The sequence below is a fragment of the Cheilinus undulatus genome, linkage group 4 (genome assembly GCF_018320785.1).
Source record: "Cheilinus undulatus linkage group 4, ASM1832078v1, whole genome shotgun sequence".
Taxonomy (NCBI): Eukaryota; Metazoa; Chordata; class Actinopteri; order Labriformes; family Labridae; genus Cheilinus; species Cheilinus undulatus.
This window is the reverse complement of record NC_054868.1, coordinates 8,688,993-8,701,571: the sequence shown is the minus strand read 5'-3', so window position 1 is coordinate 8,701,571 and position 12,579 is coordinate 8,688,993. Positions and strand designations below refer to the sequence as shown.

Genomic DNA, 12,579 nt, shown 5'->3' with positions numbered 1-12,579 from the left:
CTGTGGACAAAAATATATGGAATATACAGAAGTTTCATTTCTTGAATTAAATCACAGCCAAAAAAAAAACTCTTTCATGTTATTTTGATTTTTTTTAGATGCACCTGCACTGTCTTCTTTGTTGCTAATCAATAAGGTTATCTGAGCTTTACAATACGATGGGTAAAGCATATATTTACAGCCAATGGTGCTAGTATTAAATGCATATGCAGGTATGACCAATCACATATGTAGCTCTAATTTGAAATACATCCTGATGCCCCTCTGTTTGATCAAATTTCATTTTTTAGATTCCCTATGCTAGTACATTTAGCTGCCTAACACTAAACCCAATCCTGAAAATCAGCAGCATTTGGTCATCTAGTCCAAAACGTGACTTCAGAGTGAAATTACTGCTGTTTTGATTGACTCCAGATTCGAAGAGTAAAACTCAGATACACAGAGAAAACTAGTCTGACAGTTTAAAAGCTCCCAGAGTGCTGTCATGAATTACCTTGAGGCGGACTTGCTCATACAGCGCAATGGGCCTGTTGCAGAAGGTGATGGCGTTGCAGAAACTGGCCTGTCTCTTGACGCTCTTCTGGGTGAGGTCCATGACAATCTGTGATCCCTTGGCGTTCGGATGAAAAAGAAGCGGACTGATGGGAATTTGCCCGCCAACGCTGCCACACTGAATGGGCAGACACCTCTTGGGTTTGTGGTGACATCGGTGTGACGTGGATGGAAATGGGCCACCAAGGGAATCTGTTGGAAACAGACAGCAAAGAAATACATGAGCTTTACTATGAACCACCCTTTTTCTTGAAACACAGAGTTAAGTTTGATCACAGTAATTATTCCCTGATGTTTTTGCTAAAAATCTGATGAAAAATTTTGCATCACAGAAAATTACTTCAGATATTACCACATAATCTGAGATTTCTGAGTTCTTCTATTAGGTGATTATTTCTAAGCAATGAAGTAATGAGCAAATCAGCCATAATCATGCTGGGCTGTGCATGGCGAAAGGCAAATCTCAACACAGGTCAGGATTGCAAAAACATGTCAGACAGAAATTATGATTCTCTGTTTTGCACATGCTGAACTGTTCCCAGACAAACAGCACTCTAGAAAGCAAATGCACATGAAAAGTTAATCTATGACTGTACCACTTGGTTGGCACTTGTATACAGCCCAAAAGTGACCACCCACTTTTTTGGCAGCTCTGATTCTGGAAGCAAACTGCTCCTTTGAAATCCTGCAGATATTTTCAGAAAACGCTTTCATTGATATTTTTAAATACTGAAACCAAACCAGCCAGCAACCCAAATTGTGGTTATAAAACATTTGATTCAGTGCAAACATTTCACAAAGGCAAGGGTACAAGAATATATAGATAATGTTTTCCAGGAGTAAAGGGATCCCACAATGATAGCGCGACAAAGTTATCTGTGCCTTTTTCAAAATGTACACAAACCTTTCAACATTCATCTTCATGGTACTGTTGGTAAAAAAAAAAACATGATATTCATTGTAGTTTGTGTTTATAGTGTATATAATGAACATAGCAATCACTGGAGGCCAAAGTCTGTGAGAAAAGAAAGAATCTTGGAAAGAACTGTACTCAAGAATTGTGGGTAGTATAGTTCTTTTCCCCTGAGGCTCCAAATGAACCGTCAGTGGGCGACTCTCAGTAGGTAGAGTTGTCTCAAAATCAGAAGGTTGCGGGTTTGATCCCCAGCTCCTGCGCTTACATGTCGATGTACCCTTGGAAAAGACACTTAGCCCCAGTCTGCTCCCACTGCTGCATCAGTGGTGTGTATGCGGGTCTGGAAGCATACGAATGGGCTAATACCGATGGCCAATTCTGCATAGCAACCTCTGCCATCAGTGAATGAATGGATGAGTGAATGGGTGTGAATGGGTAGGTGGGACCTGTGGTGCAAAAGCAGTTTGAGTTGTCAGGTGACTAGGGAAGCTATGCAAGCTCAAGCTCAAGTCCATTAGCATGACCCTGTGAGGGTGGGTGCTTGTCCTATCCAGGGTTTCACCCTGTCTTTGCTTCCCATGACCTCTCACTTCAGATTTTTCTTGGCCTCTGTATTTTCTGTTATATTTTTGTTGCAGTTCTTTCTCATACATTGTTAATTTTGGCAGGTATTTTTAATATTAGTCTCAAAAAGTCCTTACATTTTAGTCTTTAATTTTAGTTCAAGCATTTATTCTTTTGCCTAAATCAGGTACCAAATCATGGTAGTACGTTCTCTGCATCCTGCCAAACCTGGGGTCCCTGCTTCCTACAGCTGAGAGGCAGAATAGCTACAGCTACTTTGTTTTATTGACAGATTTACCAACAGTGGAGAAATATCATGGATTTTGAATGTCCAACGAAAACTAATTACATTTTAGTCTAGTTTAAGTCATCTTCACGAAAACTAAACTTACTTTTTGTCAGTTTTAGTCATCACAGGTCTATTGTTGATAGTCTAATAGCCTTTGCACACTGAGTCAGTTTATTTTGTCAGAATTTTTCGCACGTTAAAAAAGAAAATCTAGCTCATGTTGTTATAATCGTGTTTGTATACTGACGCTGAAATTTTCGTCCGTCATTTTTTTTGGAATGGGTTTGTTTTTTGTGAAATTTTGCATCAGTCCAAGTCATTTAAATGGGTGATTGATGATTCAAAACAGTCCCCACTGCTTCCACCTTGAATGCTCACGCCCTCCCGACCCCTTCTCTCTCTCTCCTTCTCTCTCGCGCTAAACCTCTCTTTAAACACCAAAGTTTGCTCATTTATTATGTGGATATCAACCATGGAGATATAACAGATTGACGGGTGGTTGATGATTCAGATCAGTGCCTGCTGCTTTATTCTCTCTTGCACCGAAACCTCACTGCAAACACCGTAGTTTGCCGGTTTACTACGTGGATATCAGATATGGAAATATAACACAAAAAGGCAGCCTACTCAAAGGTCATAACAGAGGATGAATTAAAAAGTTACTCTTCATCTCTCCAACTTGGCTCAATGCTATGACGCATGAGCAGGTGCTGTATGAAGCTCTCTGTCAGGATGGATCCAGTGGGATTTTAAAAGAGTGACAGAGACGAAGGCTCGCAGTACGAAACTACTTCCCACATTCTACGAATTTTTGCAGTGAAGGCAAATAAAAACGCATCGGACCCAGTGTACAAGGTCCAAGTGCATGATGTTTTTTGAGATTATGGATTCCAAAAAAAACAGATCTGAAAATAACTGTAACCCAGTGTGTAAAGCCCTTGGTCTTGTTTTTGTCATGAAAAAAAAAAGGCCATCGACAAAATTAACACTGTTCTGATACAGGACTTAATTTTGGATTACATTTTTTTTTCCTTCTTTGTAACTATTCTTGTACCAGAGTGTTTTTGATGCACCGAGTAAACTTTCTGGGCTGACAGTGCCGTTAAGAACCAGCTTGTTTTTAGCTCCTCAGTGAACTCAGAACATGGCTCAACAAATAGAATGCTAATGTACAGCCTCTCTGTGACACTAAAAGTTGTTTTCCTGCAACTTATTGTGAAATAACAAAAACAACTTAAATTTCCTTCATAGATCTACATCACCAGTGTCCAGGGTCATTCATACATCAGAACTTTGTATTGAAATATTGCCATCTAATAATACAATGCATAATAATAACACTTTAGAGTTATCTGCACATTCTTTAATGTACAGTGCCCCTATTTTGAAATAGATGACCCAATATTTACAATCTAATGTGAACAACTGTATAGTCTGTATAGATGTGATATGATGAACATACTTCTGGAACCACAAGAAAAGTTCAGAGAAAAACCATAACACAGATCACAGGAAGTTCTACGACCTGCAGAAGGCCTTACTGCATCGGAATTATTGGCAGTACATGTGTCTGTATGCAGTCTTGTTAAAAGTTGCTGAGGGGGGTTAGGATCAAGCTTGCCACTAGAAACGTGTTCTGGAGAAATCTCTCAGATTTAGCGAAGCTGGTTTACAGCCAGATTAAAATTGTAAGATTAGTATTCTGAAGCCAAGCTGAGGATAATTGCTTCAACAGAGAGTCCATAAATATTCCCCCATCTGATTCTGCTTTGACATGTGATATATCACCATCCCAGGATGTCAATGATTTCCAGAAGTTTCTTTATTTGTGTTTGAACATTCCAGCATTTTGTGGTGAAGAGGCTTCATTTATCTTCTGTTGTACCCACCTTCAGTCAAAATGTCTGATCTAATTTTCTATGCTTCCAGACTTTTCCTCAGACTCTCACCTGCATATTTTGTATTCAGTCGTGTTTAACGGGTGGGCCAAGGGATCACTGATGTTGGCAAAAGTAATCATGATTGTGGGTTAAGAGATAGAGTCCCATTCCAGACTCAAAGCGCTGCCAGCTGTGTTGCATTATGGGCAATTCAAGCAGCTGTCTGAGTAGAAATTGGTATGTCTGTCTTTTCTTTGATGAATTTCTCCCTGAATGATTTTCGGGCAAGACAGAAATGTCAGCTCTTCAATTCTGAGAGACTGATACATCGGCATACACATCAGCAAAACCCTGTGTTTACCCTGATGTATCAGCAAGTCCATTTCAGTCTGCAATCACACTGCACTCAGATATAATGGGAACGTTTCATATTTGGCCAACAGTGTATGGGACTATATACCCGAGGACCATCAATTTAGGAAATCTTGAGATCTTTCAGCTTTCAAAAATACTTTAGTTTACAAGTTTTCTTCTTGTATTAAGTATTCTTCTTAAGTATTCTAACGCTTGGGTGGGTGGATGCTCACAAAAACAAATTAATGCATTGAACTTTTTAAATTGCATTAATAGTGAAGCTAAGGCGGCAGCTAAATGCTACTCACCATAATGTCTGTTTTGCCGTTCATTGATTGTTTTCTATCAAGGGTAGGTTATGGTTTTCTGTGATTAATGCGATGATCAACCACAAGGTTCTTATTGTCTTTCAAAATAAAAGCAGGATTTCATACAAACAGGATGTAAATTATCTAATCTTAAAACGGTACAAATTACAAGTTAAAGTAAAATAAAGAGCACATTTCTTGAGAAAACACTAAACCACACAGTAAAGATTCTGTCCTTCTGACCAAGTCAGCAAAGTTCAGATTATCTGATGGCTGTCTTGCCGGATTTTCTTGTGGTGTGAGGTAGAGTGATCTGTTTGGAAGATGACTTGAGCTTCTATGACTTAAAAGATGCTCAGTATTTATGATCAGAGATCTTATTGTGTGGAGGTAACATCAAGGACAGCGAACTGGCACAGGCTTGATTGTTTCATAAAAAGGAACAACAGCCAATCAGGAAGCAAGGTTACCAAGGGAGGAAGCACAACAAACACAGCCATGGCAACAATGGTAGATGTATAGCAGTAAGTTAGATGAACATCCGAAACAGAGGAACAAATTGTTGATTTTTGGCAACAATAGGCCCTGTAAATATACCACCATGGAAGTGACAAAGAGAGATGGACTAACATTGCTACCTCAGTTGATGTAGCAGGCAGCTAACTGCTAGCCACATTTAGTGTGTTTACTCTAAAGTTGAGTTTTGAGAGTGGAGACTCTGGTGGTTGTAATCTGGTAGTATGTGGTGTACAGTGTTGCAAATCCCATTGCACACCACATACTACGGCAACAAAACAATTAAGTTTGTCATTGTTTGTCATCATGTGTTGCCTCTCATTGGCATTCTCAAAACTAGTTATGATTTTAATAATCTATTAGTGTCAGACAGGCTTTATCTGGGTTACTCCCACAGGAAAAGAGACAAACTAGAGTGCCTGAAGAGTAAGAATACCAACATAACCAGGAATCATATCATTTTCATGAGTCATTTTGTACATGCAATCCTACATACGTCTTAATGTAAAACAGCGTTAACCACTGTATTCACAGAATATATAATTTGAGGCTGTTTCCTACCTCCAAATCATGAGTTCAGACCACACCAGTGTGACAGAGTAGCACTTCTTTAAACGACTAATTTAAGAGTCAAGATCATAAAATACATTAACCTTGCAAAGCAGATGGATTGGCCAAATCATCAGGAAAATCCATCTTGCAAATCACCAGTCTGAAAAGTTTGTGCCAGGCCTGAAAACAGAGGCTGTAGCTACGTGCAGATTTAGTTGTATTGGAAGCTGATGGTAAAGGCTGCCACAGTTTAGCGTTTTGCTCAGATGTAGATATGGTATAGCGGCAGTTTTATCAGAACTGGACTACATGTCTTAATTAAATAAAGAGCAAAGAACAGCACTGAAAGCTTTTCATGACAGGACAGATGTTTTCTCCCCTCTCCCAACCTGCTTTAGAATGAGCTGTTGGACCGTAAGCTGGTATACACAATGGCTGGCACCAGTGTAGTTATTACCTTGGCAGTACATAGGCAGTTTTTATCAGAATGGGCCCACATTTCTTTATAAAAACAGAAGCAAAGAGCCACATGAAGCCATCTCTTGGCATAGAACATGTTTTTGCACTTTCCTGACTGGCCTCGGCACGGGTTTATCCAACAGGTTTGTGCTGGTTTGTCAGGCTCAGGTTGCTACTGAAGCTGCACATGCATACAACATCATTTTGTCTTGCTACTCTGATTGGCTCATAACAAATGTGACAGACTGAACGTTCATCCAATCACTTTCTGAGATTTTTTTTTAATTGAGTGGATATACAGTATGAAAGAGTCTGGTGTGTCAAGTTAAAACACATCTCTTCACATTCATTTAAATCAAAACTTAAGACACTGGTAAGATTGACTTGACATTATCGATGCTGACTCATAAAAAAGAATCACAACTCAAAAAGCCTTAAAACAATTAAAAATCTCTAAGAGTATTACAGTTCATATCACAAGTTTGTGGAGCTCCGGCCTGGCTGTAGAGCTGCTGTCATAATCACAGAGGACAGTTTGACAAACAGACAAATGAAAGCTAACACTGGCAGCAGCAGCTGTCCTGTGGAGTCCTGATAAGACCATACAGCCAGTCCTAACGTTTTGTCTTTGTCTCCCTCTTTTCCCTCTCGTCTGTGTTTATCTTGTAATGACCCTTCCAGTTTTTCACCCTGCAAACGTGTCTGCTGTTAAATCTGGCCTCAACCTAAGAGCATCGTTGAGGCCTTTTGTCTTAGGCAGAGCCGCAGGAGAGCAGTTGTTGAATGCAGCTCACATGGTCCTGGGCAGATTGAGCTGAATGCATTATCGGGCTGTAAAGGGGCGCAGCTGCTGTGGCGAGGAACAGACTATGTGTGAATTCATGTTCCTTAGCAACCCCTCGTATCTAAAGGTCTCAATCGGTGCACTCTTTCACTGTGCGGCTATCGACTAGGGTACAACAGATGCCTTTTGTTTACTCAGACACAACATTATGATATTTATAGGCACAGAGTCCAGGCTTTTTGAATCTCAGCTTGTGTGCACTTTAAGGAGAGTCTATTCAAAGGACAATAAATCTGCTAACAACTTTTACTCATTTTTTCCATCCTCATTGATCTTTTAAACCTCTCTTTTACTGCACACTTTCACCATTGACATGTCGTCTAAGACTCAGCAGCTTTGCAGCTATTTGTATTTGCAAGTCAATGAAAGAGTTACACTGGATTAAGTGTCTTTAAGCGTTGTGACTTTCTGACCTTTCCAGTTATACAAGTTGTACTTTAAGAGGGCGAGTTTAGTCTCTGCTGTGCATTTAATCCTGAACATTAACACAGGAAAAACGGAGCTTCCTCAGAAAACAAACTGAAGTGTTTATGGTCTGTCAGTGGTCCCAATATCGCCTTACCATCTTCAGCCTGATACAGCCAAGCTTCAGCCACATTCATTAGCCTGTATTATCATGATAATCTGGGCTTTATTTTAAGAATAATCCGGTAAATTGAACAGACTGCACTTCAATATATTGATCGTACTTAAAGTGCCATTATCCCAGAGTGATCTGTCAACATTTTTACCAGTAACACAAAACATGACTTTGCAGTACTCAGGTGCATCAGTCCTGTTCTTTGAACCCTACTGTTCCGAATGCGCTCTAGCATTAAAAAGCCAAAAAGTATGCCTGCCTATAAGCACTCTAGAATCAGAAAAGCAAAAAAATGACTGTAATAGTTTAAATTCAGTGTTTAAGGTGACACAACTTTAGCATTTTAAGCATTGCAAGTTGTCAAATGGAGTTTTGAAGACATGCCAATGTCTCCAGAAAGAGACTTGTCAACCTTGCACACCACACAGACTGTTTCATATATCCACTGCAGAGGATTTACTGAAATTAATCGGTTGTTGATTGGACGACAGTTCTGTCTGTCATATTCATTACAGGCCAATCAGAGTGACAGAGCACAGCTCCAGTAGTAACATGAGCATGGCAGAAAGGCGCGGCTTCAAGTTACGAATTATTGTTGTTGGTTAAAAATCATGCCAAGGCTGGCTGGTAGAAATGTAAAAGGAATGAGAAGAAGAAATTCAGCCAAGTTGGGATAACTGCTGCTATACAATAGGTACATCAGGGCAAATAGATACACTGGCAGCAACCACTGTATAACACATCTCACAGCACAGCTAAACCCACCCATAACTATCGAAAACTCACACTGAAGCAGGTCGGGAGACGAACTGAAACATCTTTTCTATAATGAAAAGCTTTCAGCACTGTTTTTTGCACTTATACAATGGAGAAATTTTGCCCAGGTCTGATAAAACTGCTGCCACACTGTAGCTACATCTGAGCTAATCACTACACCGCATTGCTGTCATCTTCAAGCACAACTAAACCCCACCTGCAGCTACCACCTTGTTCTCCTCAAATGTCAGTGATTTGAAAAAATGTTTCTCGAGCTTTGTAAGCGAGATTTGCCTGATGGAGAAACAACCATAAAGAACTGACAGATCACTCTCCGTCCACTATCAAACAGCAGACATTATTGTTTTTTCTTGCACATGTATTGCTGGAAATTTCTCACACATTTTGGTCAAGCTGCCCTGAAATCCAGTTAAGTCAAGGTCAGACTCTATGTTCAGACTAGGAGTTCTGTTTAAGAGTGAAGGCCCTGAAACACTTTGCAATTCAGTAGCTTCATTTTTTGAGTTTTAAGCCTCTAAAAAGCCAGCTATTTCCTCAGGCCTTTTTTGAGACTTCTTTGTTGTACCATTAAGATTCCATGTGTCTTCCTCATATGCTCTCTAATCATTTACTCACTGAAAAGTGGAGCAAGAATTATGAACTCCAAGAGTGATAATGTTGGTCTAGTTGCAATTTGCAAGCCAAGGCTTCTTCTACAAGCTTAAAACCTGACAATGTGCCAGTGTACTAACAGCATTTTAAGAAATGTAACTGTTTTACATTCGTCATTTCTTTCTCTCTCCAGAGAAAGATACAATACTAGCTAAAATAAAATGATCTCCTTTCTATTAACAGGCCTCAGGGACAAACTTGAGACTAAGATGCAGCCCCACATGTATGCCTATGTGCATGTTTATATTGTGTACATGTTGTTTGTGTATACATTTATCTGTATATGTATTCTATATACACACTTATCCTTGTATTTCTTTACCTTTGCTAAAGCACAACCCCCCCTTTCTCCTCTTTTCTTTTTCTATCATAATTTTTTTTCTTCAACGAATGGCTCTACCTCCAGAAATCTGTGATAACTTTTTTGACATCTCGTTCCTGTTGGCACACTTGCTAGCATGCAGCTTGTGGCATTGTGGCCATTACTACAGGTTTAAATGCCAACTATCAGGGTAAAGCTGTGCATCTTGACAGGTCTCACAATTTAATTCTATTATGGTTACGATAATCAGGCCAACAATTTGACTCTATCCAATATCATGATGCTTAAGATGTTGTTAGGCTGTGTCTGATTGGGTCAAAACTCTGCAAAATTGATAGATTCAGGCTCTTAATTTATTTTTTGTCATCAAATAGTACATTCACTTGACAGGTGTGTTTTATCTTGTAGTAATGTTTGGCATTACCACTTTCATCAATCACAACGGCAATGAAACAAACCAGACATGCTGGTTTTAAATTGTTGGTGGGACAAGAGTCTGTCCATTCTCGATTGAAATGTCTTTTTTCTCTGTCATTCTCCCTGACTTGCTCCATATCTGTGTTTCGCATCTGCCGTATCTGTGCAGACTCAAGTATTTCCTGGTTGATGTGCCAGCATAGTCTAAACAGATAATGGCTGGTTAAGTAGCGTCCTGTGTGACTAGTCCTACAACAAAGAGGGGAAAAGCTTTTCCATTAGAAATAGACTACTGTTAAAATGCATTGAAAGCGGCCCCATTTGGAAAGGAAAAAGCTATTATTTGAGTATTTATGGTAGGTCCAACTGCAGAGAGAAAATACACAGGCAATGTCCGCCTGCATTGATTTTGCTCTGCCTGTGCATCAATGTGGAGTCGTCCAAATCATGTTGCATCGTTAAAAAGATGGTTTTCAACACCATATCATGGGAGTTTATAGAATTATAAGTCCTCACACCAAAATGTTTGTTTTTTTCTGCTCACAGGTTCCTGTAGTAAAACTGAAAAAACATGATCTCACCATCTGATGTTTTTTTGCCAGAGCATTACAGGCTGTCTAAAGATGGTTTTAGAATATGTGACAGCAAAATAAGCGGTAAGCTTTATCCACAGTGAAGAGCTTTGGGCAAAATGGTCATGGTATGGCTGTGAAAGCTTTTGTTTTCCACATAGGAGTTCTGAAGATGCAGTGTTTACTCCCAAATCCCTGGGTGAAGTTCTAAGTTTTTAGACGGACCAAAGCGGCCTTGAGCCTGACGGCTGCTCTCAGTCCTCCAATTACCTCAGCAACACAAATCCTTGAGTGTTCTCGTGTCAGCAGAGCCAAAGATGTGACCCCTTGATGTAAATGTCTTGAAAATGGCTCCTTTTACCATCAATCTGTCAGGTTCTCTCTTAAAAAACATGACTAGGCCTTTGTAATCAGGGAAAAAACAGTTTTAATAGCATCACAGGAGCTTTTTCACCAAAGGTCAAGGATGTCTCATTATAAGCAAACGGGGTGAAAAGCCTGTGTTTATCTGCCCCAGAGAGTCAAGGTCTTTATCCCACTAATAACAACACACAAACACACAACAGCACCAATCCCTCATCACAATACGCAGGCTTGTACGCGGCTAATACCTGTCATACTCCACTGAGCATCTCTGTAGAGCAGCGAGCTGATCTCTTCCCACTTTATTCGTTGGACAACGCTGAGTGAGCGGTAAGCTCTGTGTGTTTGTGTGTTTTTTAGCAAGAGTCATGTAGCCATTACTCACCAGTCATCAGCTAAGTGGTTTACCATGCAAAGAGGATTTTATAGGCGGGAGAAAACTAGTCCAATATTTGTGGTGTTTGGTAGACAGATGACTTTCTGGCTCTGAAGAACAAAATTGGAAAAAACAGGGTCATTTAATAACTGTTACGCTGGTTTATATGGAATTAGGTTGATTAAAGTTGGCAAATAATTAAAGCTTGTGTGCAGAAAAACTCCTAAGGTGATTATAGGGTGAACTTGTGCAGGGTTTATTGATTGCAACAGATTACTATGTAATATCGAGATGTAAGGGTAAAAGTTAGAAATGGGACTGAGCCAGTATCTACTCCGGGATGTCCATGTCCCAACTAACAGCGAGCGTGCAGACAGGCAACCATGCTAAACCCCTAAAGTAAGCATACATAATTTAATTTCTCACAGTGGTTCAGTCATTCAAACACTTTTCTTCAGTCTATTATTAACTACCATTTAAGGGCAAGTTTGGAAATTTGCATAACCATTTAAAGGGGACACTATCTGGAGTGTTAGTGCAAAAGCTAGGCTGTATGAGAGGCTAGTATTACTGCCAAAGCAGTATTCGGTCTACTTTTCCTGTACCTGGAGTCTCAGAACCTTGGTGCTTTCTGGCAGACCAGCCCACATTCACACCAGATTAAGCAGAACCACGTGGGATGACTTGCTGGACATATATCACCACGTCCAGCTCCACTTTGCCCAAGTCTTTCCTTCTTCAGTTTCACGAGTTAATTGATGATTTGGTCTGGTGTTCAGGTGAACACAGCCTTCGCCATCTCTTCCACAAGTTCTCTCTATCTTCTTCTACTCTCCAACTTCACCTGGAATACTGTCAATGCCCAGATCACAACCAAACATTCTGTCTCCCCAGAAGACCTCTTTTTCGCCATTTTCCGCTCCTCTTCACAAACTAGAAAGTGATAGGCCCATTTGATGATGTCACGGTTCCCTTGAAAGAGCCAACTATTTTTGGTTCGAGCTGAGAACCAACTTTTCAGGTTCAGAACCAATTTTTCCTGGTTTGAATGTGCTGGCTGGTTTAAAATTAGGTCCAGGAACTGGCACGGAGCCTTGCTGGTCTGAAAGCCATGTGTGGCTCTTTGCTTTTGTTTCAACAAAGAAATGTTGTCAAGTTCTGATTAAACTAACAATATACTATAGCTTCATCTGAGCTAAATGCTACAATGGTGGCAGCCATTGCTGTCAGCTTCCAGTACAATTAAACCACCCTCCTAGCTTTGCAAGATGGATATGCCTCATGATC

The 12,579-nt window shown here is 40.0% G+C and overlaps 1 protein-coding gene across 2 annotated transcripts in view; it reads right to left on the bottom strand.

Annotated features, from left to right (window-relative positions):
• neurl1aa (neuralized E3 ubiquitin protein ligase 1Aa) overlaps positions 1–12,579 on the bottom strand; it is an 85,560-nt gene that overhangs the window by 62,319 nt on the left and 10,662 nt on the right. The window contains exons 2-3 of one of the 2 annotated variants that reach the window (XM_041785996.1): positions 11,302–11,402; positions 494–744 (exon numbers count right to left, since the gene is read on the bottom strand). In XM_041785996.1, the coding sequence (XP_041641930.1) occupies positions 494–744; positions 11,302–11,308 (258 nt within the window). In that variant the 5' untranslated portion in view covers positions 11,309–11,402. The remainder of the gene's footprint in view (positions 1–493; positions 745–11,301; positions 11,403–12,579) is intronic. The other variant, XM_041785995.1, reaches the window with a different exon arrangement.